Genomic DNA, 27,575 nt, shown 5'->3' on the forward strand with positions numbered 1-27,575 from the left:
ATCCTGAATTCACTTGATCAATGAACCTTTAAAAACAACCTGTGGTCTTTTCTCTCTGCTTCAGCTCTTGTCTCAGTTTCTTAAAAATCATGTGTATGAAAAAAATCATCTGGTTTACTTTGGTTTAAAATTGTCAAACATCAGAACTTAATTCAAACAGTGATGTAAAAACACTCGTCATTTAAATTCTAAACTAAACAATTCATCAGGGAAATCAGGAGTTTTAGTTCTTTGTTCAACGTTTAGTCTGAAACTCAAGAGATTTAAATTCTGAAGATTCTGTTCGATGATTAGAACAAAACCGAAAAGTCCGACCGATGTCTCCGCAGCTCGTGGTCAGAACCTGTGTCTTATCGCCTCCGTCCATCTTCTCCTGAACCTGATCTCAGCTCCTCCAGGGAATCTCTTCACATTTTAATTCAAAAATGACCTGATTTTGTGGTTGAAGGTCAAAGGTCAGAGTGACAAAAGCGTAGGTGGACTGAACCTGCTCTGATTGGAGGAGATGAACAACCACCGGGAGGTAAAAGGGTTCAACAAGAACGATTCATTCATTTTCTATACAGAGATTTTAATATCAGCCACAAAGTTTTAACAGTGTGAGTTTTATTCTCCTGTAGAAGCCACGAGTCAGATCAGGAAAGTTTCATTCACCGTTTATAACAACTTCACGTAATAAACACCATCATAAAAACACAAGAGACCAACTACAATGTATATTAATATATATTTATATAACTCACTTCATTTTACACACCTGAGTGTTATATATAACACGAGTGGTCTCAGACTCCAGGTCAGATCCAGAGTTTGTGTTTCACAGCTGCACAACTCAGCAGCAGGTTTCCTCAGACTCGTCCAGGATCAGATCCTCCTCATGGTTCAGGTGAGAGGTGGAGCAGCCGGGGGGGCAGACACACACAGGAAGTGACCTGGTACCTCTGCTGCAGAGGTCATGTGATCATGTTTACATCACCTGACACGTCATCAGCTCTGATCACCACAAACTCTCTTCACATCTTCATCTGTGTGTTCTTCATGTGTCAGCTCTTCTTCACCAGAGATCTTTGTTTTAGTCTCATGTTTGTGTCCCGTGTTAGAAGCGCCTCACCCCCCCTCCACACACACACACACACACACTCACACACACTCACTCACAGTGAATCGCAGACAATCGGCGACTGTTCATATGATCACCTCTAGAGATTGATGAGGATGTTTTGGTTGATGTATATATTTATATATACATATATATGTAACCAATATATATGTAACCAAAATCACTTCCTTTGAACCATGACATCATGTTCTTAGAGGTTCTGTGGATTACATTACATTTCATTTAACTGACGCTTTTGTCCAAAGCGACTTACATTTTTAGTACACTCAACATTTATGAGGGGCCATTTAGAGGTTCAGTATCTTGCCAAGGACACTTAGGCATGCAGATGGGAAAGAGTGGGATTCGAACCGGCAACAGAACACCCGCTCTATCCCCTAGGCCACACTCTCCCCATGGATTGAGTCTCTGAGGAGGACCAGGGTCTTCAGAGACCCACGAGATCCTCTGAGCTCCTCTAGCTTCTGAAAGATCTAGATTCTCCTCAGAGGATGAACCTCTGTCAGCTGCTGGAGCCCAACAGAACCAGCAAGACCAGTAAAGTGCTTTGGGTTTCCAAACCCAAAGCACTCTTCCTCCTCTTCCTCCGTCTGTCCACAGCTGTGAGATCATCTGACTGACTTGTGACTGACTGACTGACTGACTAGTGACTGACTGACTGACTGACTGACTGACTAGTGACTGACTGACTAGTGACTAACTGACTGACTGACTGACTAACTGACTGACTGACTTGTGACTGACTGACTGACTGACTAGTGACTGACTGACTACTGACTGACTGACTGACTGACTGACTGACTTGTGACTGACTGACTAGTGACTGACTGACTACTGACTGACTGACTGACTTGTGACTAACTGACTGACTGACTGACTGACTGACTGACTGACTGACTGACTGACTTGTGACTGACTGACTTGTGACTGACTGACTGACTGACTGACTGACTGACTGACTGACTAGTGACTAACTGACTGACTGACTGACTGACTAGTGACTGACTGACTAGTGACTGACTGACTACTGACTGACTGACTTGTGACTGACTGACTAGTGACTAACTGACTGACTGACTGACTGACTAGTGACTGACTGACTAGTGACTGACTGACTACTGACTGACTGACTTGTGACTGACTGACTAGTGACTTGTGACTGACTGACTTGTGACTGACTGACTGACTGACTGACTTGTGACTGACTGACTTGTGACTGACTGACTTGTGACTGACTGACTGACTTGTGACTGACTGACTGACTGACTGACTTGTGACTGACTGACTTGTGACTGACTGACTGACTGACTGACTGACTGACTACTGACTGACTAGTGACTGACTGACTGACTGACTAGTGACTTGTGACTGACTGACTTGTGACTGACTGACTTGTGACTGACTGACTGACTTGTGACTGACTGACTGACTGACTGACTTGTGACTGACTGACTTGTGACTGACTGACTGACTGACTGACTGACTGACTACTGACTGACTAGTGACTGACTGACTGACTAGTGACTGACTAGTGACTGACTGACTGACTGACTTGTGACTGACTGACTTGTGACTGACTGACTGACTGACTACTGACTGACTAGTGACTGACTAGTGACTGACTAGTGACTGACTAGTGACTGACTAGTGACTGACTGACTAGTGACTGACTGACTGACTTGTGACTGACTGACTAGTGACTGACTGACTGACTGACTGACTAGTGACTGAGTGACTGAGTGACTGACTGACTGACTAGTGACTGACTGACTAGTGACTGACTAGTGACTGACTGACTGACTAGTGACTGACTGACTAGTGACTGACTAGTGACTGACTGACTGACTGACTGACTTGTGACTGACTGACTAGTGACTGACTAGTGACTGACTGACTGACTGACTTGTGACTGACTAGTGACTGACTGACTGACTTGTGACTGACTGACTTGTGACTGACTGACTGACTTGTGACTGACTGACTGACTGACTGACTAGTGACTGACTAACTGACTTGTGACTGACTGACTGACTGACTGACTTGTGACTGACTGACTTGTGACTGACTAGTGACTGACTAGTGACTGACTGACTGACTGACTAACTGACTAGTGACTGACTAGTGACTGACTGACTGACTTGTGACTGACTGACTTGTGACTGACTGACTGACTGACTGACTTGTGACTGACTGACTTGTGACTGACTGACTTGTGACTGACTGACTTGTGACTGACTGACTTGTGACTGACTGACTGACTGACTACTGACTGACTAGTGTCTGAGGAGGACCAGGGTCTTCAGAGACCCACGAGATCCTCTGAGCTCCTCTAGCTTCTGAAAGATCTAGATTCTCCTCAGAGGATGAACCTCTGTCAGCTGCTGGAGCCCAACAGAACCAGCAAGACCAGTAAAGTGCTCCCAGTCCCACAGACTGCAGCTGCTCCACTCGTTTCCTGTTCACTGCAGCTGAGCTTGAGGCCACCAGGGTTTCACCTGAAAGACTCAGACTGGCAGACACACAATGAGAACACGTGTTAGTGACACAGATGAGATCATATTCACAAACTGTGTTACTATCAAAACAATCCCAGATGTGTGACCAGATGTTCTTCCTGCATTCAGCAGCTGGAACTGTTTTATTCTGGATGTTTGTCCTGAACAGTTTGATGCTCGTTGAGAAACATGAGGCTGTCAGTCAAACCTGACCGAACTCACCAGCGTCATGTGACCACTAAGCCTGCCTGTGATTGGTAGGTTAAGTCCGGCTGGATATCTGATCCTGGACATGTTGAGCTCACTCCGTTTTCTAAGGATCAGATCGTGACAGGTAAAGTTGATGGGTCTGTCTCCTGATTGGTTGATAATGTTGAAGACATGTTGACTGTAGGAAGGCGGGGCTCGGGGTGTTCGTCATGTGTGGGCGGGGTCTGTGCTGCATGAGGCAGCAGCTGCAGTTTCCTGTCAGACTGAGCAGAACATCAGAGGTGAGTGATCTACGATCTGTTTCTACTGATTCACTTTAGCATTAATAAGTAGAATCTAATAACTTTATTCTGAAAGGACAAAGAATCATCCATAACTACTTTGACTTAATTTTAATAACTAATGTTTTTTTGCTGGACTTTGTGAAAGTATTTTTAACACACTGTAAACATGCCTTAGATTTTTCACTAAATAAAATCAATCACAATTTATTTGTATATTTTCACAAACCACACAAGGAGCAACTTCCTCTGTTCTTAACTGAAGAGTATTGTCCCCCCCCCCCCCCCCCCCCCCTTTAAAAAGAGACTGGAGTACTTCCAGTGGTGTGAGGCTTTCTTTCTAGTTCCAAACCCAAAGCACTCTTCCTCCTCTTCCTCCTCTTCCTCCTCTTCCTCCTCTTCCTCCTCTTCCTCCGTCTGTCCACAGCTGTGAGATCATCTGACTGACTTGTGACTGACTGACTGACTGACTAGTGACTGACTGACTGACTGACTGACTGACTAGTGACTGACTGACTAGTGACTAACTGACTGACTGACTGACTAACTGACTGACTGACTTGTGACTGACTGACTGACTGACTAGTGACTGACTGACTACTGACTGACTGACTGACTTGTGACTGACTGACTAGTGACTGACTGACTACTGACTGACTGACTGACTTGTGACTAACTGACTGACTGACTGACTGACTGACTGACTGACTGACTGACTTGTGACTGACTGACTTGTGACTGACTGACTGACTGACTGACTGACTGACTGACTGACTAGTGACTAACTGACTGACTGACTGACTGACTAGTGACTGACTGACTAGTGACTAACTGACTGACTAGTGACTGACTGACTACTGACTGACTGACTTGTGACTGACTGACTAGTGACTTGTGACTGACTGACTTGTGACTGACTGACTGACTGACTGACTTGTGACTGACTGACTTGTGACTGACTGACTTGTGACTGACTGACTGACTTGTGACTGACTGACTGACTGACTGACTTGTGACTGACTGACTTGTGACTGACTGACTGACTGACTACTGACTGACTAGTGACTGACTAGTGACTGACTAGTGACTGACTGACTAGTGACTGACTGACTGACTTGTGACTGACTGACTAGTGACTGACTGACTGACTGACTGACTAGTGACTGAGTGACTGACTGACTGACTGACTGACTGACTAGTGACTGACTGACTTGTGACTGACTGACTGACTGACTGACTGACTAGTGACTGACTGACTTGTGACTGACTGACTTGTGACTGACTGACTGACTTGTGACTGACTGACTGACTGACTGACTTGTGACTGACTGACTTGTGACTGACTGACTGACTGACTACTGACTGACTAGTGACTGACTAGTGACTGACTAGTGACTGACTGACTAGTGACTGACTGACTGACTTGTGACTGACTGACTAGTGACTGACTGACTGACTGACTGACTAGTGACTGAGTGACTGACTGACTGACTGACTGACTGACTAGTGACTGACTGACTAGTGACTGACTAGTGACTGACTGACTGACTAGTGACTGACTGACTAGTGACTGAGTGACTGACTGACTGACTGACTGACTAGTGACTGACTGACTAGTGACTGACTAGTGACTGACTGACTGACTAGTGACTGACTGACTAGTGACTGACTAGTGACTGACTGACTGACTGACTGACTTGTGACTGACTGACTAGTGACTGACTAGTGACTGACTGACTGACTGACTTGTGACTGACTGACTGACTGACTAACTGACTAGTGACTGACTAGTGACTGACTGACTGACTTGTGACTGACTGACTTGTGACTGACTGACTGACTTGTGACTGACTGACTGACTGACTGACTTGTGACTGACTGACTAGTGACTGACTAACTGACTTGTGACTGACTGACTGACTGACTGACTTGTGACTGACTGACTTGTGACTGACTAGTGACTGACTAGTGACTGACTGACTGACTTGTGACTGACTGACTTGTGACTGACTAACTGACTAGTGACTGACTAGTGACTGACTGACTGACTTGTGACTGACTGACTTGTGACTGACTGACTGACTAGTGACTGACTAGTGACTGACTGACTGACTTGTGACTGACTGACTTGTGACTGACTAACTGACTAGTGACTGACTAGTGACTGACTGACTGACTTGTGACTGACTGACTAGTGACTGACTAACTGACTAGTGACTGACTAGTGACTGACTGACTGACTAGTGACTGACTGACTAGTGACTGACTAACTGACTAGTGACTGACTAGTGACTGACTGACTGACTTGTGACTGACTGACTTGTGACTGACTGACTGACTAGTGACTGACTAGTGACTGACTAGTGACTGACTGACTGACTTGTGACTGACTGACTAGTGACTGACTAACTGACTAGTGACTGACTAGTGACTGACTGACTGACTTGTGACTGACTGACTTGTGACTGACTGACTGACTGACTGACTTGTGACTGACTGACTGACTGACTGACTGACTGACTGACTGACTTGTGACTGACTGACTTGTGACTGACTGACTGACTGACTACTGACTGACTAGTGACTGACTAGTGACTGACTGACTGACTGACTGACTGACTTGTGACTGACTGACTTGTGACTGACTGACTGACTGACTACTGACTGACTAGTGACTGACTAGTGACTGACTAGTGACTGACTGACTGACTAGTGACTGACTGACTAGTGACTGACTAGTGACTGACTGACTGACTGACTGACTAGTGACTGACTGACTGACTGACTGACTAACTGACTGACTAACTAACTAACTGACTGACTGACTGACTGACTGACTGACTGACTTGTGACTGACTGACTGACTGACTGACTGACTGACTGACTAGTGACTGACTGACTGACTGACTGACTGACTGACTGACTAGTGACTGACTGACTGACTGACTGACTGACTGACTGACTGGCTGACTGACTGACTGACTGACTGACTACTGACTGACTGACTGACTGACTGACTGACTGACTGACTAGTGACTGACTGACTGACTGACTGACTGACTGACTACTGACTGACTGACTGACTGACTGACTGACTGACTGACTTGTGACTGACTAGTGACTGACTGACTGACTGACTGACTGACTGACTAGTGACTGACTGACTACTGACTGACTGACTGACTGACTAACTGACTGACTGACTGACTTGTGACTGACTGACTGACTGACTGACTGACTACTGACTGACTGTCTGACTGACTGACTGACTGACTTGTGAATCTTTCATCCTCTGGACCACTCCGTGCTAAACGCTGCCCTCTGGTGGTCAGTCCAGGAAACAGCAGTGATGATGATCGACTGATTGTCAGAAAAGTTTCTCAGATTATTTGAATAATATTTCTGATTCGTCACGTTTACTTCTTCTTTTATTCACACACATAAAAACCGAGTCATTCACAACCAGCTCTTTTTCAAAATAAGAAAATATCAATTTAACTCCAAATGTATTTTAAGCTATATAATTATTGGTAATAACCTTAAAAACTGAACAAAACATTTTCTCTCAAACCGAATCGAACCCTTAAAATTAATTTGTATTTTATTGTTTTAATGTTATTGATAGATTTCTGTCATCTGTTGGTTCCATGGCCTGTTTGAACTCTTCATCGTCAAATGCAGCTGAATGTTTGTTTGTTTTGTTTTAATGCTTGTTGATCAGTCTGTGTTTTATTTTGAAGGAGACATGGAACTAGCACCTGGATCAGACGTGATCAACGTGTCTGCTTGGCTCCGCCCCCGCAGTAACGCCTCCTGGGATCCTCCAATCAGAGCCGAGCGTCCGCACAGCCCCTGGCAGCTCAGCCTCCTCGTCATGGTGACAGCCTCCCTCAGCTGCCTCACGTTGCTCGGCAACACGCTGGTGATCGTCTCCATCAAAGTGAACCGCCGCCTGCGGACGGTCAACAACTACTTCCTGTTGAGCCTGGCGCTGGCCGACCTGCTCATCGGCCTGTTCTCCATGAACCTGTACAGCCTGTACCTGCTGCGCGGCCGCTGGCCACTGGGGGCAGCGCTGTGCGACCTGTGGCTGGTTCTGGACCACGTGGTGAGCAGCGCCTCGGTGCTGAACCTGCTGGTCATCAGTCTGGACCGCTACTTCTGCGTGACACGCCCCTTCACTTACCCCACGCGGCGGACAGGGCGGATGGCCGTTCTGATGATCGGCGCCGCCTGGCTGTTGTCCTTTGTCCTCTGGGCCCCCGCCATCCTCTGCTGGCAGAATGTGGGGGGGGAACGGTTGGTCCCTGAAGGACGCTGCTACACGCAGCTGCTGTCCAGCCCGGCCGTCACTCTGGGGACGACGCTTCCTTCCTTCTACGTCCCGGCCGTGGTCATGATCGTCCTGTACAGCCGCCTGTCGGCCGGCAGCCGCAGCCGGCTGAGCGTCCTCCAGTCGGAGCGGGGCGCGCTCAGGACGTCCGGTCCGTCCATTAAAGACTTCCTCATGAAACGAAGGAGCTGGGTGGCCAGCGACCCTTGCTCTGATCTGTCTATGAACCAATCAGAGTCCAGCACAACAAAGACCAGAAGGAACCGGAGGGCGTCCAGAAGTCCCGGAGACACGTCAGAGCTCGGAGACATCTGTCTGTCCCGCCAGCAGCGTCTCACCCAGTCCGCCGGCCGTCAAACCAGATTTGAAGATTACAACAAAATTGAGAATGACTCCTCCTCCAACACTGACCTCCAAAGGACGGCGTCCATGGCTTTGTCCACCTGTCCCAGTTTCAGGTCTCAGGAGACGAGGATGCATCGAGTGATGGCGAGGGAGAGGAGGGTCACCAAGACCATCTTGGCCATCCTGCTGGCCTTCATCCTCACCTGGACGCCCTACAACCTCATGGCTGTCATCGCAGCCTTCTGTCACGTCTGCATCCCAGACAGCCTGTGGACCGTGGGATACTGGCTCTGCTACATCAACAGCGCCATCAACCCCGGCTGCTACGCCCTCTGCAACGTCACCTTCAGGAAAACCTTCTGCAGCCTCCTGCGCTGCCGCCGCTCAAACCTCCGCTGACACGAGAGCTCTTCAGAACACGGGTCGGGCCGGAGGTCGAGTCCTTTGTGCTCGTTTTGCTTCTCTTTGTTGTCGGGTTGGTTCTGTTCATCGCTGATTGATGTTGAAACAGGAAATGATGAAAGTCTGTTTTTAAAGTGGCACAAATTCAAACAAACCAACGACCAATCGTCTTCCTCCTCGGGGCGGGCGACCTCATCAGTGACCAGTTAGACATTCTGTGCTTTTATTTACCTGGTTATTAATGATTATCATTTGTGTAAATACATTTTAACGATATAATAACGATTATTGTTTGTATTATTGATAATCATTGTTTGTGTTATTAACGATTATATTTGTGTTATTAATGAACAGATCAGACTCTTTGACAATGTAAAGTATTTAATTTGTTCATTTATACAAGACTCATCAATAATCTATAATTCAAAAAATAGATTTTTTAATCTTTTCTAACATGATGAACTGGAAGTGAATTTAAAATCAGCTACATTCAAAGCTTTTAGTTTCTATCTGTTAAAACAGACTAAAGCTACGAGGACGGTTTCATCTTCTAAATCTAAAGTTTCCACATTTATCAACATCAACTCAAAGAAGAGAAACATGGAGGAGTGTTGGTGTTCCATGAAGACGTTCGTTCAGCTGGAGAAGTTCAGTCGTCTCTTCATCCTTTAGTTTGACTTCTTCTCTCCTGTGAGGAAAAGATAAACTCACGATAAATTCATCTTTAGTTGATCGATCACAGGAAGCTTGGGTCAGGATCAAACTGTTAAAGTTCCAGTGAGAAGAATTTAGAATAAGAATCTTCAGTAAATAAAGATAAGAAAGGGAAAGAATCTTTTCATTTACTGTAAGTGTAATCATAACATGTAGCATGAATATTAAAGCTCTGATCTGACATCAGAAAAATCACATTCTAGATGTTAATATAGTAATGAATAGTCAATCTTAAATATTTGATATTTAAAATGAGATATTAATAAAAACGTACTTTTCATAATTTACACGTGACTAAAAGTGTCTCATAGAAAAACTGTGAGATTATCTTCTATGTAGCAGTGAGTGTGGTGAAGCCTCCCGGCCACTAGGTGTCCCTGTTATTTATCTGCTTGTGTGTGTGCTTGAGAGAGAGAGAGAGAGAGAGAGAGAGAGAGAGAGAGAGAGAGAGAGAGAGAGCCTCTGCAGCCTGACCTCTTTCACATCCTGTTTCAGTTCTAACATCTGGATTCAGTTCTAACATCTGGATTCAGCTCTCACATCTGGATTCAGTTCTAACATCTGGATTCAGTTCTCACATCTGGATTCAGGCCTCACCTCTGGGTTTCTTGGTTTTGGGGGAGCAGGGCTTGGACACTGTGACGGTGGTTTGGCACTCGGCGTTGTAGAGCGCCCTCTTCAGGGCTCCTGAGCGACTCTTGGTGTTGGTGACGCCGTCGCAGGATCCCCACGCTCCGAACTTGTACTTACAGTCACCTGAGAGAAATTAATTTTCAAAATAAAAATGTTGTTTTTATTTGTTTAGATTTTTATTTAGGATCCTTTGGCTTTAAATCTGCACTATTGGGTGTTTCCATCAGGTGGCGCCATTTTCTAATGTTTGTCTCTGATGAAAAAAGATCATAAAAAACTAAATGTACTATAAAGAAACAAAGTAAAATTGAAAGTGAATATTTGATCGTAACAACTTTGGTTCAAATAACAACTCCAATGCTACAAATACGTAGGAAGTCTAAACTTAATTTAACGCAGCTTAATAATACATTTTAATTGAAATGCTTCTTTAAAAAAAGATTTTACACTGTTTTCTGTGTTTTCTTTAACCTTATTCTCTAAAGAACCAAACACATTATTTAATATTTAATTCATAATAACTGAACCTGAATAACGTCTACTTCAATCGACAGAACCTTGGGATATTTTGTTGAGATTTGTTGTCAAATTAATAAAATGTAATAATTAACATTATTATTATTAATAACTGACGTTCTTCAAATCAGAGCTGAGTTTAAATATATGTTTCTAGATCCTGCGTTTATTTGTTTTGACCAGCAGAGGTCGCTTTGAAATGATGTTACGCACTGGTGTTTGAATCACAAACTGGCAGCCGACTGAATGTGCTGCCCCCTTCAGGACGGGAGAAGGAAAAATTGTCAATGTCATGAATTTAAAGCATAAATCAGGATCCGACTCCAGACGTGACGTCCGGAGGAACTTTCTCAGTTTGTGTTTCACACTTGAATGAAACAGCAGGAGATATCCGATCAGCCACTTTAACATAAACACAGAAATCTCCTCATTATTCAGGTGAGCTGAGGACGTGTCAGGTGATGTAAACATGATCACGTGACCTCTGCAGCAGAGGTACCAGGTCACTTCCTGTGTGTGTCTGCTGCACCCGGCTGCTCCACCTCTCCCCTGAACAGCTTGAGAACCACGAGCTCACGTGGGTGAATCTGACTTGTGGTCACATGGTCACGTGTTTTGCGTGGTCACATGGTTAAAGTGGTCAGATGGTCATGTGGTCGCGTGTCTTACTGATGTCCTTCTTCCAGTTGCAGGGGATCTTGCAGGGGATCTTGTGGCTGTGCTCCTCACAGGAGGCGTCTCTCGCTCCTTGTCCACAGTCTCCACGGTCAGGGACACACCTCCCGTAGCGAGTGTCAGCGGGGGGGCATTCCGACGCCGGCCCGGGTTTCTCCGGTTTACCTGCAGAGTCACAGCTTCTGTCAGAGGAGACACATCCGACCACACCCCCTCCCCTGACCACACCCCCTCCAGATCAAATACTTAATACTTAATAATAAGGTGTGACTGATAACCTCATCAAACTATATCTGTACAAATGTTTCATATCTGAAGAAAAACAGGTCAAAGTGTAACATCTCTATTGGGTCTTAAGATTCCTCATCATATTTCATACTGCTCTCTGATTGGCTCCAGGCCTGAAGCTTAACATCTCGAAATATAGAGAAACTTTAACTTTACATAATCAGAAAGTTTTCATAAATAAAGAGAGTTTAAATTATATAAAATTTTAAATGACAAACTTTCTCTCAGTAATGAAAGATTTTCTCGCTGAATATGAAAATGTTTTTATCATTTTATTCTGTGCTCTAAAGTTTTCGCAGTATTTAAAAGAAAATTCTTATACAAAGTTTCTTATTATTACATTTTTTGCCATTTTTATAGTGAAATGTCTCATTATTTATAAATAGTTTAATCTTATTCAGCTTCTCTTCGTTCGTCTGGTTCATGGCGTTACTAAGATACGATGTCGTGGATTCTGTTGTATGATGTTCACCTGAGAACGAACTCTAATAACCTCTGACTCGTGCTCTAGCGCCACCATCAGGTCAGTTTGATAAGTGTTAGCTAGCTAGCTGAACTCGTCACCTCTGACTCGTGCTCTAGCGCCGCCATCAGGTCAGTTTGATAATGTTAGCTAGCTAGCTGAACTCGTCACCTCTGACTCGTTCTCTAGCGCCACCATCAGGTCAGTTTGATAAGTGTTAGCTAGCTAGCTGAACTCGTCACCTCTGACTCGTTCTCTAGCGCCACCATCAGGTCAGTTTGATAAGTGTTAGCTAGCTAGCTGAACTCGTCACCTCTGACTCGTGCTCTAGCGCCACCATCAGGTCAGTTTGATAATGTTAGCTAGCTAGCTGAACTCGTCACCTCTGACTCGTGCTCTAGCGCCACCATCAGGTCAGTTTGATAATGTTAGCTAGCTGAACTCGTCACCTCTGACTCGTGCTCTAGCGCCACCATCAGGTCAGTTTGATAATGTTAGCTAGCTAGCTGAACTCGTCACCTCTGACTCGTGCTCTAGCGCCACCATCAGGTCAGTTTGATAATGTTAGCTAGCTAGCTGAACTCGTCACCTCTGACTCGTGCTCTAGCGCCACCATCAGGTCAGTTTGATAATGCTAGCTAGCTAGCTGAACTCGTCACCTCTGACTCGTGCTCTAGCGCCACCATCAGGTCAGTTTGATAATGTTAGCTAGCTAGCTGAACTCGTCACCTCTGACTCGTGCTCTAGCGCCACCATCAGGTCAGTTTGATAAGTGTTAGCTAGCTAGCTGAACTCGTCACCTCTGACTCGTGCTCTAGCGCCACCATCAGGTCAGTTTGATAATGCTAGCTAGCTAGCTGAACTCGTCACCTCTGACTCGTGCTCTAGCGCCACCATCAGGTCAGTTTGATAATGCTAGCTAGCTGAACTCGTCACCTCTGACTCGTGCTCTAGCACCACCATCAGGTCAGTTTGATAATGCTAGCTAGCTAGCTGAACTCGTCACCTCTGACTCGTGCTCTAGCGCCACCATCAGGTCAGTTTGATAATGTTAGCTAGCTAGCTGAACTCGTCACCTCTGACTCGTGCTCTAGCGCCACCATCAGGTCAGTTTGATAATGTTAGCTAGCTAGCTGAACTCGTCACCTCTGACTCGTGCTCTAGCGCCACCATCAGGTCAGTTTGATAATGTTAGCTAGCCAGCTGAACTCGTCACCTCTGACTCGTGCTCTAGCGCCACCATCAGGTCAGTTTGATAAGTGTTAGCTAGCCAGCTGAACTCGTCACCTCTGACTCGTGCTCTAGCGCCACCATCAGGTCAGTTTGATAATGTTAGCTAGCTAGCTGAACTCGTCACCTCTGACTCGTGCTCTAGCGCCACCATCAGGTCAGTTTGATAATGTTAGCTAGCTAGCTGAACTCGTCACCTCTGACTCATGCTCTAGCGCCACCATCAGGTCAGTTTGATAAGTGTTAGCTAGCTAGCTGAACTCGTCACCTCGATGGTTCTTGTTCCTCCGGCTGGCGTCGCTGAGCGTTACCACGGCGATGAGCAGCAGCAGCGTCACAGAAAACAAACTTCGCATTCTGCAAAAAAACAAAACATGGACGACGTTAACGTGAGGAGAACTCTTCAGGAGACACTGACCTCAGGGCTGGGGCTACATGTCTGAGTGGACTGAACCATCCGGAGGCCGGGGGCCCTCCGGATGGTTCAGTCCATCAGCAACCAGATGGTCCAAATCAAATCTGCTCTTTTCAGCTCGACCTCGCAAACGCTGAAATAATCTGATCTTTGTAGTGACGGCAAATCAGGATTATAAAAGTAGGCTAATGTATTCAGGTTGTGTGTCTGTTGTGTGTCTGTTGTCATCTCACTCCCTCTCTTTATTTATTTTTCTTTGTTTAAATGAACTCAGACTCCTGAATTATTATTGCTATTATTATCACCTCCCTCTCCCTCTCTGTCTCTCTTTCTCTCTCCCTCTCTGTCTCTCTATCTCCCCCTCCCTCTCTTTCCCTCTCTCTCTCTCTCTCTCTCTGTCTCCCTCTCTCTCTCTCTCACTGTCTACCTCTGTCTCTCTCTCTCCCTCTCTCTTTCTCCCTCTCTCTCCTGCTCCCTCTGTCTCTCTCTCCTTCTCTCTCTCCCCCCCTTTCTCTCTCTCTCTCTCTCTCTCTCTCCCTCCCTCCCTCTCTGTCTCTCTCTCTCAGCAGGCCGTCAGTGCTCCTTTCATCAATGAAGGGGGGGGGGGGGGGTCTGAAAGAGCCTTTAGATCCTCTGAACTGATTCAATGGCCTCAAACAAAGCCTCTTCCAGCCTGGTCTCATTTCTCTGAAGCTCAACACAGATTCCACGCCACGTCTTAGGAGCCCAGCCCTCACCACCCCACCCGGCACTCGCCCCCCCACCCGGCCTCCCCCAGCTGCCCTGAATAGAAACTTATTTGCATAAGAAAACAATGAAATGTTAGCATGAAGAAAAGGGGTGAGATGCTCCGCTCGCCGGGCTCAGAGGAAGCTGCTCCAGAGTCTCTGGGTTCACTCTCACATCCGGAGCTGATTTCACAGGCTGCTCGTGAAGAAAGACCCGAACCTCCTGCTGCTGCAGCTGCAGCCTGGACTCTGCAGACGTCTCTCAGCAAGAAGCAGGACAACAACGTTCACAGGGAAGAGAAGCTGCTTCAGCTCTAATGACCTGATCTCTGAGAAGTCCAATGAACCAGCAGAAGGCTTGAAGGTCGTGAAACTGAGCAAGAGGCAGAACATCTGCTTTGATTCAAACTTAATGAGTCAATGCTATTATGTGTTCATATCCTTCAAAATAAAACCTGAGAAACATTCTGTCCTTCAGATTAATGGACCTTCTTTGTGAATAGAAACATTTCAAATCTTTATTGATTCACCTGAACATCTTTTTCTAACTCGTCTGTGAGTCTGGCCTGAAGTGAAAGAATGAAAATGTTCAACTGATGTTCACTCTGATAACAGACGGAATTTGTGTGAAGATTAAAAAGCTGCAGGTTGATTCAGACCAATTTTATTCCGAGTTATATATTATATAAATAATAAAAACAGAGACACTTACTTGTTTATTTCAGAAGCTGCAGAAGTTGAAGCTGAGGAGTCGTTTTCTTCTGTTGCTGCTTCAGCTGCTTCTCCTGCAAACTGCAGCTCGACCTCTCTCTGTCACACACACACACAGCCTCACACACACAGCCTCTCACACACACATCCTCACACACACACACACAGCCTCACACACACACCCTCACACACACACAGCATGGTGACGTCACTGAATTTAATCCAAACCCAGATGAACAAAACAAGCTCAGCTCATTTGCATAAAGTTTGTGTGTGTGTGTGTGTGTGTGTGTGTTCACTGGGTCAAAGTTCATCTCTGCAGTGATGGTTGTTGGTCACGTTTTCATCAGATGAAAATACATTTATTTAATCACACATTTGTACGGTGGCCCAGAGAGCTCAGCTCAGCTCAGCTCAGCAGAAACACAAGTGAATAGTTGGTCGTGTTTTAACCCTCAGAGCCAACGTACATTTCTCATTGTTTTTCTGAAATGTATTTTTGAAACAAAAAATGTCAACAGGCAAACAAAGAGGATGTTAAATAAATGTCAAAGAGGTTTCTGTCATTTCAGCTCGTTCTTCTCTCTCTGATGTTTCTTCAAGTTTCTGATCAGTTTGGTTTGAATCAGTTATTTGATGATATTGAAACAGGCTGAGACGTGATGATTGACATCTGAGGCTGACTCCTGATTGGACAGACTGTCAATTTGTCGGACCAATTATATATCATAAAAGTGTGAATTGGACCTAATGATGTGAGTCATTAAAAACAATCCTCAGAGAAACTGTTACTGTTTTAATGCCGGTCAGAAAAAATGAAACAGTTCTTACTCATCATCATACAGTGGAATATCAAGTTATTAATACAGACTTTGGCAGAATCTGGTTTTTAAAACACTGACCTCTCTTCTACAGTCACAGACAATAAATACAGTAGATACACATCACTATGGAAACATTTGTTTGCTTTATAGTTTTTAAAAGACAAAAAGACTTCACTTGGCCACTGAAATATCTAAAAATGTGGATAAGCCGACGCTGTGTCGTCATCTCGACAAATAAATCAACAGAGCTCAATTCATCAAACTTATAGTGACCGTGTGGAAGAAGACATGTCCCGAGGTCCGTCAGTCTCCAGAGGACAGACGCCTTTTTCAAACATCAACTAACATTGTCTATAACATATTAAAATGAATCTGAGAGAAGAAGAAGAAGAAGAAGAAGAAGTTTACATTCACTCTGTTAAATCAGCACTTTTTTACATTGAGTCTGGCCAGAGATGTTGAATTGAGCCAGAAGAAGATAGACAGGCTGGAGGTGAGACAGGTTGTAGGTGAGACAGGTTGGAGGTCAGACAGGTTGTAAGTGAGACAAGTTGGAGGTGAGACAAGTTGGAGGTGAGACAGGTTGGAGGTGAGACAGGTTGGAGGTGGGACAGGTTGTAAGTGAGACAAGTTGGAGGTGAGACAGGTTTTAGATGAGACAGGTTTTAGATGAGACAGGTTGTAGGTGAGACAGGTTGGAGGTGAGAACAGGTTGGAGGTGAGAACAGGTTGGAGGTGAGACAGGTTGGATGTGAGACAGGTTGTAAGTGAGACAAGTTGGAGGTGAGACAAGTTGGATGTGAGACAGGTTGGATGTGAGACAGGTTGTAAGTGAGACAAGTTGGAGGTGAGACAAGTTGGATGTGAGACAGGTTGGATGTGAGACAGGTTGTAAGTGAGACAAGTTGGAGGTGAGACAAGTTGGATGTGAGACAAGTTGGAGGTGAGACAGGTTGGATGTGAGACAGGTTGGATGTGAGACAGGTTGGATGTGAGACAGGTTGTAAGTGAGACAGGTTGGAGGTGAGACAGGTTGGAGGTGAGACAGGTTGGAGGTGAGACAGGTTGGAGGTGAGACAGGTTGGAGGTGAGACAGGTTGGAGGTTAGACAGGTGTCTCCCGGTCATCTCTCTGCTGATGTTTCTCCAGATATTCACTCAGCTCCTGGTCCTTGTTCTTCTGAGCTCGTTGTTGAGGAATCTGACCCTGAGACACACAGACAGCATCATATAGTGAAGGGTTGTGTTTCTATACAGTGAGTGTGTTTGTATCAAGTTGTTCTCAGTGAGTCTGCTTCTCTGGAAACAAAATAACTGATCAACTGAGAGAGAAAACAAAACAAGAGCTCTGAGGATTGACCATAGTGTCGCTGCTGCTGAGAGTGAGACAGGTTACAGCTGCTGCAGAGGGTGAGACAGGTTACAGCTGCTGCAGAGGGTGAGACAGGTTACAGCTGCTGCAGAGAGTGAGACAGGTTACAGCTGCTGCAGAGAGTGAGACAGGTTACAGCTGCTGCAGAGAGTGAGACAGGTTACAGCTGCTGCAGAGAGTGAGACAGGTTACAGCTGCTGCAGAGAGTGAGACAGGTTACAGCTGTTGCAGAGAGTGAGACAGGTTACAGCTGCTGCAGAGAGTGAGACAGGTTACAGCTGTTGCAGAGAGTGAGACAGGTTACAGCTGTTGCAGAGAGTGAGACAGGTTACAGCTGCTGGTCAGAGGGTGAGACAGGTTACAGCTGCTGCAGAGAGTGAGACAGGTACAGCTGCTGCAGAAGGTGAGACAGGTTACAGCTGCTGCAGAGAGTGAGACAGGTTACAGCTGTTGCAGAGAGTGAGACAGGTTACAGCTGCTGCAGAGAGTGAGACAGGTTACAGCTGCTGCAGAGGGTGAGACAGGTTACAGCTGCTGCAGAGAGTGAGACAGGTTACAGCTGCTGCAGAGGGTGAGACAGGTTACAGCTGCTGCAGAGGGTGAGACAGGTTACAGCTGCTGCAGAGAGTGAGACAGGTTACAGCTGCTGCAGAGAGTGAGACAGGTTACAGCTGCTGCAGAGGGTGAGACAGGTTACAGCTGCTGCAGAGGGTGAGACAGGTTACAGCTGCTGCAGAGAGTGAGAAAGGTTACAGCTGCTGCAGAGAGCTAGACAGGTTACAGCTGCTGCAGAGGGTGAGACAGGTTACAGCTGCTGGTCAGAGGGTGAGACAGGTTACAGCTGCTGCAGAGAGTGAGACAGGTTACAGCTGTTGCAGAGAGTGAGACAGGTTACAGCTGCTGGTCAGAGGGTGAGACAGGTTACAGCTGCTGCAGAGAGTGAGACAGGTTACAGCTGCTGCAGAGGGTGAGACAGGTTACAGCTGCTGGTCAGAGGGTGAGACAGGTTACAGCTGCTGCAGAGAGTGAGACAGGTTACAGCTGCTGCAGAGGGTGAGACAGGTTACAGCTGTTGCAGAGAGTGAGACAGGTTACAGCTGCTGCAGAGAGTGAGACAGGTTACAGCTGTTGCAGCGAGTGAGACAGGTTACAGCTGCTGCAGAGGGTGGGACAGGTTACAGCTGCTGCAGAGAGTGAGACAGGTTACAGCTGCTGCAGAGAGTGAGACAGGTTACAGCTGCTGCAGAGAGTGAGACAGGTTACAGCTGCTGCAGAGGGCGAGACAGGTTACAGCTGCTGCAGAGAGTGAGACAGGTTACAGCTGCTGCAGAGGGTGAGACAGGTTACAGCTGCTGCAGAGGGTGAGACAGGTTACAGCTGCTGCAGAGAGTGAGACAGGTTACAGCTGCTGCAGAGAGGGAGACAGGTTACAGCTGCTGCAGAGAGTGAGACAGGTTACAGCTGTTGCAGAGAGTGAGACAGGTCACAGCTGCTGCAGAGAGTGAGACAGGTTACAGCTGCTGGTCAGAGGGTGAGACAGGTTACAGCTGCTGCAGAGAGTGAGACAGGTTACAGCTGCTGCAGAGAGTGAGACAGGTTACAGCTGTTGCAGAGAGTGAGACAGGTCACAGCTGCTGCAGAGAGTGAGACAGGTTACAGCTGCTGGTCAGAGGGTGAGACAGGTTACAGCTGCTGCAGAGAGTGAGACAGGTCACAGCTGCTGCAGAGAGTGAGACAGGTTACAGCTGCTGGTCAGAGGGTGAGACAGGTTACAGCTGCTGCAGAGAGTGAGACAGGTTACAGCTGCTGCAGAGAGTGAGACAGGTTACAGCTGCTGCAGAGAGTGAGACAGGTTACAGCTGTTGCAGAGAGTGAGACAGGTTACAGCTGCTGCAGAGAGTGAGACAGGTTACAGCTGCTGGTCAGAGGGTGAGACAGGTCACAGTGTGAGTAGAAAGAGGCGTGGCCCAGCTGGGTCCCAGGTGAGCCTACCTGCAGGTCTGTCCTCCTGAGCGAGGCCCCGCCCTCCACCAGGTAGTGACACACCCTCCTCTGACAGCAGGTGGCTGCCCCCTGCTGGTGGAGCGCCGTCAGCTGCAGCACAGGAGCAGTCACCACATTCACTTTGAGTTTGAGCAGACAGAGTAACACAATGATCCAGTTCACTCACTGTGTCCAGGTCCGAGGTCCTCACACAACTGATCAGCTCTGAGTCTACAACACAGACACACAAGTGATCAACAGCATCGCTCTGCCAACTGAAGCTCAACACAACTCAACACAACAACTAAACATAACTAAACACAACTCAACACAACTCAACACAAATAAACATAACCAAACACAACTAAACACAACTAAACACAACTCAACACAAATAAACACAAATAAACACAACTAAACCCAACCCAACACAACTCAACATAACTAAACACAACTCAACACAACTCAACACAACTCAACACAACTCAACACAACTCAACACAACTCAACACAACTCAACACAACTCAACACAACTCAACACAACTCAACACAACTAAACACAACTCAACACAACTCAACACAACTCAACTCAACACAACTCAACACAACTCAACACAACTAAACACAGCTTTCAATGTATCTAATTTAGACGAGTGAGAACAGAAACGGACTCAAACTGTAGATCATGAAAACACAAATCATATTTTTCAATCTTCTGGTGAATTGAGAGCCAGAGAAGCAGCAGGTCCGAGTCGTTCATCGGATCATTCAATCGTAAACATCTCAGATACAAACGCTGCCATCTTGTGGTGATGACGTCACTTACAGTCAGAGTCTGAGCAGTATTGACCATGGAGCCGAGGTATCAAGGCCCCGCCCATACACGCTTTCTGCCAATCATGAGTCGGTCTCAGCTGTCAATCATCACGTCTCAGCCTGTTTTTATATCATCAAACATTGCTTTAAAGTCTACTTTGATTTTTAGTTTGGTCCATGTCCCATCTGCTAACATGGAGGAGGGTGTGACCTACACTGCAGCCGGACACCAGGGGGCGATGGAGAGGCTTTGGCTTCACTTTACAAAGCCGTCACGTCGTCCATCTTTATTTTCAGTTTGATCAGAGAAAAGTGTGAAACTGTGAAGCTGCTTCAAATCTGAATGTTTGACCTTTTTCATGTGAAGCAGCCGTGGGGGGGGCACACTGTGTCTCCTGGTCCAGCTCCTCTGACTCCAGCCTCCTGGCGGACGTGTCCACTGTGTCCTGGATGTCCAGCTCCGGGTCCAGGATGTAGAGTTCCTCCTGAGAGATCTCCGTCACGTAGTTCAGGTGTTCCTGAAGAACCCGCAGAACATCAGGTTCCATCCTCACTCCACAAAGACACACACAGCAGAAGTTCGTACCTGAGCTCGGTCGATTCTGTAGAAGCGATCTGCCGTCGTACCTAGAAGACAACGAGAGGAGACAGGAGACAGGAGACAGGAGACAGGTGAGTGTCTCTGTGAGACGCTGGCTGGGGTCAGCTGATCTGGACTCACAGTCGAGGAAACACCACTTCATGGAGAGCTTCTGTGAGGTCCGACTCCCCCCCTCTGTCGGGTCGCCGTCCTGAGGAGAGAGGACGGAGGACGAGGTGTGAACTCTACGTCTTCATGTTGGACTCTGAAGTCCTTCAAACTGGATCCTGAACCTTCTCCACTTCTGTTTACATTAACCTGAAGCTATGATGTCACTTCCTCTCACTGCAGTCACTGATCTGATTTTTGTTTCTCTAGTTGTTGTTTGTTCAAATCTGTCCAACACAAACTCCATGTGTCCTTGTGTCCTTGTGTCCTTGTGTCCTTGTGTCGCTCTACCTGCTCCATGTTGTCCTGCAGACGCTCTATGAGCAGACGGCAGGTCTCCAGGTCACAGTCCCCGGGGACAGAGATCACTCCGAGCGGCCTCGCTGCAGAAGAAGAGAAGACAGTTGAGTGTCAGTGAGGCCCCCCCCCCCCCCCCCCCCCCCCCCCCGGTCTGGGACATGGACGTGAGGGGACGGCGCCCCCTGCTGGTCACTCACAGGCGTCCCTCAGATGGTCCATGTCGTAGTGCAGAGCCTCGTAGGCCATCATGCTGATCCGGTTCACTGGGACCTGCAGCGTCTCAGCCACGAGCTGCTGGCTGCACACAAACACACAAACACACAAACACACAATCAAACCAACACAACAGCTGATGATCAGGAGGACAAAGGTCTCTGTCTCGGTTCATCCAGACAAACGATTGGACGTTGGACAAAGAGTCACCAGGTCGGTGTGGGCGGAGCCTTGAGGTGAAGGCAGCTGGTTGGACCCTTACTGGTTGAGCTGGGGCATGGAGCTCCTCCTCTTGGTCTTCTGCACCAGGTTGGCCTGGTTCCTCAGACTGATGCTGATGATGGACGGGGACAGTCTGCAGGGTTCTCCGTCCACCTGCATGGGGACGGACCTGGAGGTGGTGAGGGTCACCTCTCTGCCCTGGTGGAGCCGCTCCCCGTGACCTCCCACCTGCAGCGTGGCCTGCACACAAACACAGTGTGTCCTGGTCCCATGTGGTCTCATGTGGTCTCATGTGGTCCCATGTGGTCTCATGTGGTCTCATGTGGTCTCATGTGGTCTCATGTGGTCTCATGTGGTCTCATGTGGTCTCATGTGGTCGGATGTGGTCTCATGTGGTCTCATGTGGTCTCATGTGGTCGGATGTGGTCTCATGTGGTCTGATGTGGTCCCATGTGGTCCCATGTGGTCCCATGTGGTCTGATGTGGTCTCATGTGGTCGGATGTGGTCTCATGTGGTCTGATGTGGTCCCATGTGGTCCCATGTGGTCCCATGTGGTCTGATGTGGTCTCATGTGGTCTCATGTGGTCTCATGTGGTCTCATGTGGTCTCATGTGGTCGGATGTGGTCTCATGTGGTCTGATGTGGTCCCATGTGGTCCCATGTGGTCCCATGTGGTCTGATGTGGTCTCATGTGGTCTGATGTGGTGTCATGTGGTCTCATGTGGTCTGATGTGGTCTCATGTGGTCCCATGTGGTCCCATGTGGTCTCATGTGGTCTGATGTGGTCTCATGTGGTCCCATGTGGTCTCATGTGGTCTCATGTGGTCTGATGCGGTCTGATGCGGTCTCATGCGGTCTCATGCGGTCTCATGTGGTCTCATGCGGTCTGATGCGGTCTCATGTGGTGTCATGTGGTCTCATGTAGTCTCATGTGGTCTCATGTGGTCCCATGTGGTCTCATGTGGTCTCATGTGGTCTCATGTGGTCCCATGTGGTCCCATGTGGTCTCATGTGGTGTCATGTGGTCTCATGTGGTCTCATGTGGTCTCATGTGGTCCCATGTGGTCTCATGTGGTGTCATGTGGTCTCATGTGGTCTCATGTAGTCTCATGCGGTCTGATGCGGTCTCATGTGGTCTCATGTGGTCTCATGTGGTCTCATGTGGTCTCATGCGGTCTGATGCGGTCTCATGTGGTGTCATGTGGTCTCATGTGGTCTCATGTGGTGTCATGTGGTGTCATGTGGTCTGATGTGGTCTCATGTGGTCCCATGTGGTCCGATGGGGTGTCATGTGGTGTCATGTGGTCTCATGTGGTCTCATGTGGTCTCATGTGGTCTCATGTGGTCTGATGGGGTGTCATGTGGTCTCATGTGGTCTCATGTTGTCTCATGTGGTCTCATGTGGTCTCATGTGGTCTCATGTGGTCTGATGGGGTGTCATGTGGTCTCATGTGGTCTCATGTGGTCTCATGTGGTCTCATGCGGTCTCATGCGGTCTCATGCGGTCTCATGCGGTCTCATGCGGTCTCATGCGGTCTCATGCGGTCTAACGTGGTCTCATGTGGTCTCATGTGGTCTCATGTGGTCTGATGGGGTGTCATGTGGTCTCATGCGGTCTCATGCGGTCTCATGCGGTCTCATGCGGTCTCATGCGGTCTGATGGGGTCTCATGTGGTCTCATGTGGTCTGATGGGGTCTCATGTGGTCTCATGTGGTCTCATGCGGTCTCATGCGGTCTCATGCGGTCTAACGTGGTCTCATGTGGTCTCATGTGGTCTCATGCGGTCTCATGCGGTCTCATGCGGTCTCATGTGGTCTGATGGGGTCTCATGTGGTCTCATGTGGTCTCATGTGGTCTCATGTGGTCTCATGTGGTCTGATGGGGTGTCATGTGGTCTCATGTGGTCTCATGTGGTCTCATGTGGTCTCATGTGGTCTAACGTGGTCTCATGTGGTCTGACGTGGTCTGACGTGGTGGAGAACAGCCCAGAGCTCACCAGAGACGTCATGGTGAAGCCGATGACCTCGATGCAGCCGTCGTCGTGACGCTGAGGTTCAAAGTCGTGGTGCTCACTGGGTTGACCCCAAGGCATGGTCCCCGCACAGTACCTGCAACACACACAGACACACACACACAGCGTGTTGTACAGGGAGAGAAAGTGGCGGATGAGATGTTTCCCTCTCTGCTCACCGACAATCTGTAAAGATCCTTGGGTCTCCTGAAAGCTGCTGTACACATGAATCTCTTATTGTTATTATTAGTACGGTACCTCGGGATGTTGAGGAACAGCAGACACTGTAGCTTCAGCTCCTGGATTTTGGAGGTCAGGTCGAGGCCGTCACACTGAGGAAGGAGAACATGTATAAAACACCTCGATCAAGTTCTGCACTTACAGTGCCTTGCAGAAGTACCCCCCCCCCCCCTTAGACTTTTTCCCTAATGTACTTTTACAAACTGGGAATTCAAATAGACTTAAACAGACTTTACCTATTACAATATGCATTGTACTTTGAAGGTGCAAAATACCTTTTATTGTGACACAAACAATAATGAGAACATAAAAGTTGACATCTGTTGGGTGCATAAGTATTCACCCCCCTGTGTCAATACTTGGTAGAACCCCCTTTCGCTGCAATTACAGCTGCAAGTCTTTTGGGGTATGTCTCTACCAGCTTTGCACATCTAGAGATGGAAAGGTTTGTCCATTCTTCTTGGCAAAAAAGATGAAGCTCAGTCAGATTGGATGGAGACCGTCTGTGAACCGCAATCTTCAAGTCTTGCCATAGATTCTCTATTGGATTGAGGTCTGGGCTTTGACTGGGCCATTTTAAGACATTAACATTCTTTAATCCAAACCATTCCTTTGTAGCTCTGGCTGTATGTTTAGGGTCATTGTCCTGCTGGAAGATGAACCTCCGCCCCAGTCTCAAGTCTTTTGCAGACTGCATCAGATTTTCTTCAAGGATTTCCCTGTATTTGGCTCCATCCATCTTTCCCTCTATTCTGACCAGTTTCCCTGTACCTGCTGAAGAGAAGCATCCCCACAGCATGATGCTACCACCACCATGTTTCACTGTTGGGATGGTGTGCTCAGGGTGATGGGCAGTGTTGGGTTCTCGCCACACATAGCGTTTTGCATTGAGGCCAAAAAGTTCAATTTTGGTCTCATCTGACCAGAGCACCTTCTTCCACATGTTTGCTGTGTCTCCCACATGGCTTCTGGCAAACTCCAAACGGGATTTTTTATGGATCCCTTTCAACAATGGCTTTCTTCAAGCTCTCTTACATAAAGGCCAGATTTGTGGAGTAGACGACTAACAGTTGTCCTGTGGACAGATTCTCCCAACTCAGCTGTGGATCTCTGCAACTCCTCCAGAGTAACCATGGGCCTCCTGGTTGCTTCTCTGATTCATTTTCTCCTTGTCCGACTCTTCAGTTTGGGTGGACGGCCTCCTCTTGGTAGGTTTGCGGTTGTGCCATATTCTTTCCATTTTCTTATGATGGATTTTATGGTGCTCAGAGAGATGTTCAAAGCTCTGGATATTTTTTTATAACCTAACCCTGCTTCATATTTCTCCACAACTTTATCCCTGACCTGTTTGGTGAGCTCCTTGGTCTTCATGATGCTGTTTGTTCAGTAATGATCTCCAACAAACTCTGAGTCCGTCACAGAACAGGTGTATTTATACTGAGATTAAATTGCAGACAGGTGGACCCTATTTACTAATTATGTGACTTGCAAATGTGACTTGTGAATGCAATTGGTCGCACCAGATCTTTGTTAGGGGTTTCACAGTAAAGGGGGTGAATACATATGCACTCAACACTTTTCAGATTTTTATTTGTAAATAATTGTGAAATCTATGTAATATTTCCCCCCACTTCCAAATAATGCACCATTTTGTGTTGGTCCATTACATAAACTCACGATGAAATACATTTTAATCTGTGGTTATACCATGAAAAAATGTAGAAAAGTCCAAAGGGGGTGAATACTTATGCAAGGCACTGTATATATATAAACATATACTGACAATCATTGACTGTATATACAGATGACGACTTCTCTACACTTCTTTACGTTGGGGGGGTTAGGGAACCGACAACATCTCAGATATGAACGCTGCCATCTTGAGGTGATGACGTTGTTTGCAGTTAGAGTCTGTGCAGAACAGAGGCCCCGCCCACACTCGCTCCTGATCAATAAGCAGTCAGTCTCAGCTGTCAATCATGATGTCTAACCCGTTTTGATATCATCAAATAACTAATTAAAAGCACATTGATCATTAACATGAAGACTGATCACTGACGTCAGCAGCTCCACTCACCACCACACTGATGTGCTTGGCGAGGTCCTTCGAGGTCCCGCTGAGGAAGTCTGAGAACGCCGTCTGACACACACACCAACACACACATTACAAAAGTCCAATGTGTGTGTGGATCAGAAGAACAGATCAAAGGACACTCACCCCTGCGTAGAACATCTTGTTCCTAAAGCGGCTGTTAAACTTCTCTGGATTCGCCTCTGAAACCCAGAACATTCAAACTGTTTGACTTTAAACAGAAAATAGACTTTTTCATTTTGTCCTGACAAACAGAGACAGAAGGAGACTGTTCAATCTGGATTGTATCGATCCCTGAGAGATAAGAACAGCTAATGTATCAGATGAACTGAGGACTCTTCTTCTACTGATTAATTCTGTCTCTACTTCCTGTGATTGGTCCAAAAGTCCAAACTATCTAACAAAGTGTTTTCACTCTGGAACAGAACCAGGTTCAGTTGGATCCAGACCCAGAACTCCTCTTCTGCTCTGAGGAACCGTTCACACCTGATGTTCAGGTTCAGACTGAACTTAAGAGTCTGAAGCTCTGAACCAAACAAGGTGTGAATGAGATTCACAAACTGAGTAGAAGATCTTCAGACTGGACATATGTCTCACAGCAACTGAGCGTTGGTCCTGGAGTCAGTCGTCTTAGTCAGTTTTAAAGTGTTGATTCTTAGTCGACTGACACAAGAACACGAACACATGAAGAGAAAACATATCAAGAGATCAGGAAACAACATGTGTGAGTGAACCGACCTCTGGATTCATGGAAGCCCAGAGTGACGTGAGCATCGAAGCCCAGACTGAAGTAGTTGTTGAAGACGTCAATCGGAAGCTGAGGAAGAACGTGAAGGATCAGACTGTGTCAAGTGACCAGCTTCAGAAAATCTTAGCAGGAATCTGCGTCTGTTCAAACGGACTCTGTCGGTCTGATGCCCGTCTCTCTCCTCAGGTCCAGCATCGGGGTTCGCCTCCACCTTCAGGTTCCAGCGGTCCAGCTGCACCATGTTTCCATCCTCGACGTGGGACAGGATCTTCGTGATGGGTTCATCAGTGTAACCCTGACACAGCAGCACAAGGTCAGTGGAAGCAGGACGTCTGTCTGCATTCACTGGAATCAAGTCTCTTTCAATCCATCAAGTCAATTATATTTGTAACAAATCACAATTTATCTCATAGGATTTAACCAAAGCCCTGTGATACTGGAAGAC

At 47.0% G+C, this 27,575-nt stretch overlaps 3 protein-coding genes across 3 annotated transcripts in view; 1 reads left to right on the forward strand and 2 right to left on the reverse strand.

Annotated features, from left to right (window-relative positions):
- Positions 1–7,851: 7,851 nt before the first annotated feature.
- On the forward strand, positions 7,852–9,183 carry chrm4b (cholinergic receptor, muscarinic 4b). Its single transcript, XM_053427201.1, has one exon. It carries the CDS (start codon positions 7,852–7,854, stop codon positions 9,181–9,183), a length of 1,332 nt encoding a protein of 443 aa, XP_053283176.1.
- Positions 9,184–9,608: 425 nt separating this feature from the next.
- Positions 9,609–15,740, reverse strand: mdkb (midkine b). The gene is made up of 5 exons (XM_053427202.1): positions 15,561–15,740; positions 13,974–14,062; positions 11,719–11,889; positions 10,498–10,656; positions 9,609–9,874 (listed from the first exon to the last, which is right to left on the reverse strand). The coding sequence occupies exons 2-5, from the start codon at positions 14,059–14,061 to the stop codon at positions 9,855–9,857; spliced, it is 438 nt and encodes a 145-aa protein (XP_053283177.1). The 5' UTR covers position 14,062; positions 15,561–15,740; the 3' UTR covers positions 9,609–9,854.
- Positions 15,741–17,487: 1,747 nt separating this feature from the next.
- Positions 17,488–27,575, reverse strand: part of dgkzb (diacylglycerol kinase, zeta b) — a 16,380-nt gene continuing 6,292 nt past the window's right edge. The window contains exons 14-28 of the mRNA XM_053426309.1: positions 27,285–27,425; positions 27,121–27,199; positions 26,509–26,564; positions 26,368–26,430; positions 24,309–24,382; positions 24,036–24,147; positions 22,078–22,277; positions 21,800–21,900; positions 21,594–21,685; positions 21,276–21,327; positions 21,141–21,181; positions 20,907–21,072; positions 19,925–19,968; positions 19,747–19,848; positions 17,488–17,589 (exon numbers count right to left, since the gene is read on the reverse strand). Coding sequence (XP_053282284.1) covers positions 17,488–17,589; positions 19,747–19,848; positions 19,925–19,968; positions 20,907–21,072; positions 21,141–21,181; positions 21,276–21,327; positions 21,594–21,685; positions 21,800–21,900; positions 22,078–22,277; positions 24,036–24,147; positions 24,309–24,382; positions 26,368–26,430; positions 26,509–26,564; positions 27,121–27,199; positions 27,285–27,425 — 1,425 coding nt within the window. The remainder of the gene's footprint in view (positions 17,590–19,746; positions 19,849–19,924; positions 19,969–20,906; positions 21,073–21,140; positions 21,182–21,275; positions 21,328–21,593; positions 21,686–21,799; positions 21,901–22,077; positions 22,278–24,035; positions 24,148–24,308; positions 24,383–26,367; positions 26,431–26,508; positions 26,565–27,120; positions 27,200–27,284; positions 27,426–27,575) is intronic.

This window comes from Pleuronectes platessa, chromosome 7 (assembly GCF_947347685.1).
Source record: "Pleuronectes platessa chromosome 7, fPlePla1.1, whole genome shotgun sequence".
In the NCBI taxonomy this organism is placed as follows: Eukaryota; Metazoa; Chordata; class Actinopteri; order Pleuronectiformes; family Pleuronectidae; genus Pleuronectes; species Pleuronectes platessa.

Coding starts and splice junctions, on each gene's coding strand:
- chrm4b (XM_053427201.1), top strand. CDS start 7,852: ATGGAACTAGCACCTGGATCAGACGTGATCAACGTGTCTGCTTGGCTC.
- mdkb (XM_053427202.1), bottom strand. CDS start 14,061: ATGCGAAGTTTGTTTTCTGTGACGCTGCTGCTGCTCATCGCCGTGGTA. Junction 11,890..13,973: donor GAGGAACAAGAACCATCGAG/GTGACGAGTTCA, acceptor GTGACTCTGCAG/GTAAACCGGAGAAACCCGGG. Junction 10,657..11,718: donor CAACTGGAAGAAGGACATCA/GTAAGACACGCG, acceptor AATTTCTCTCAG/GTGACTGTAAGTACAAGTTC.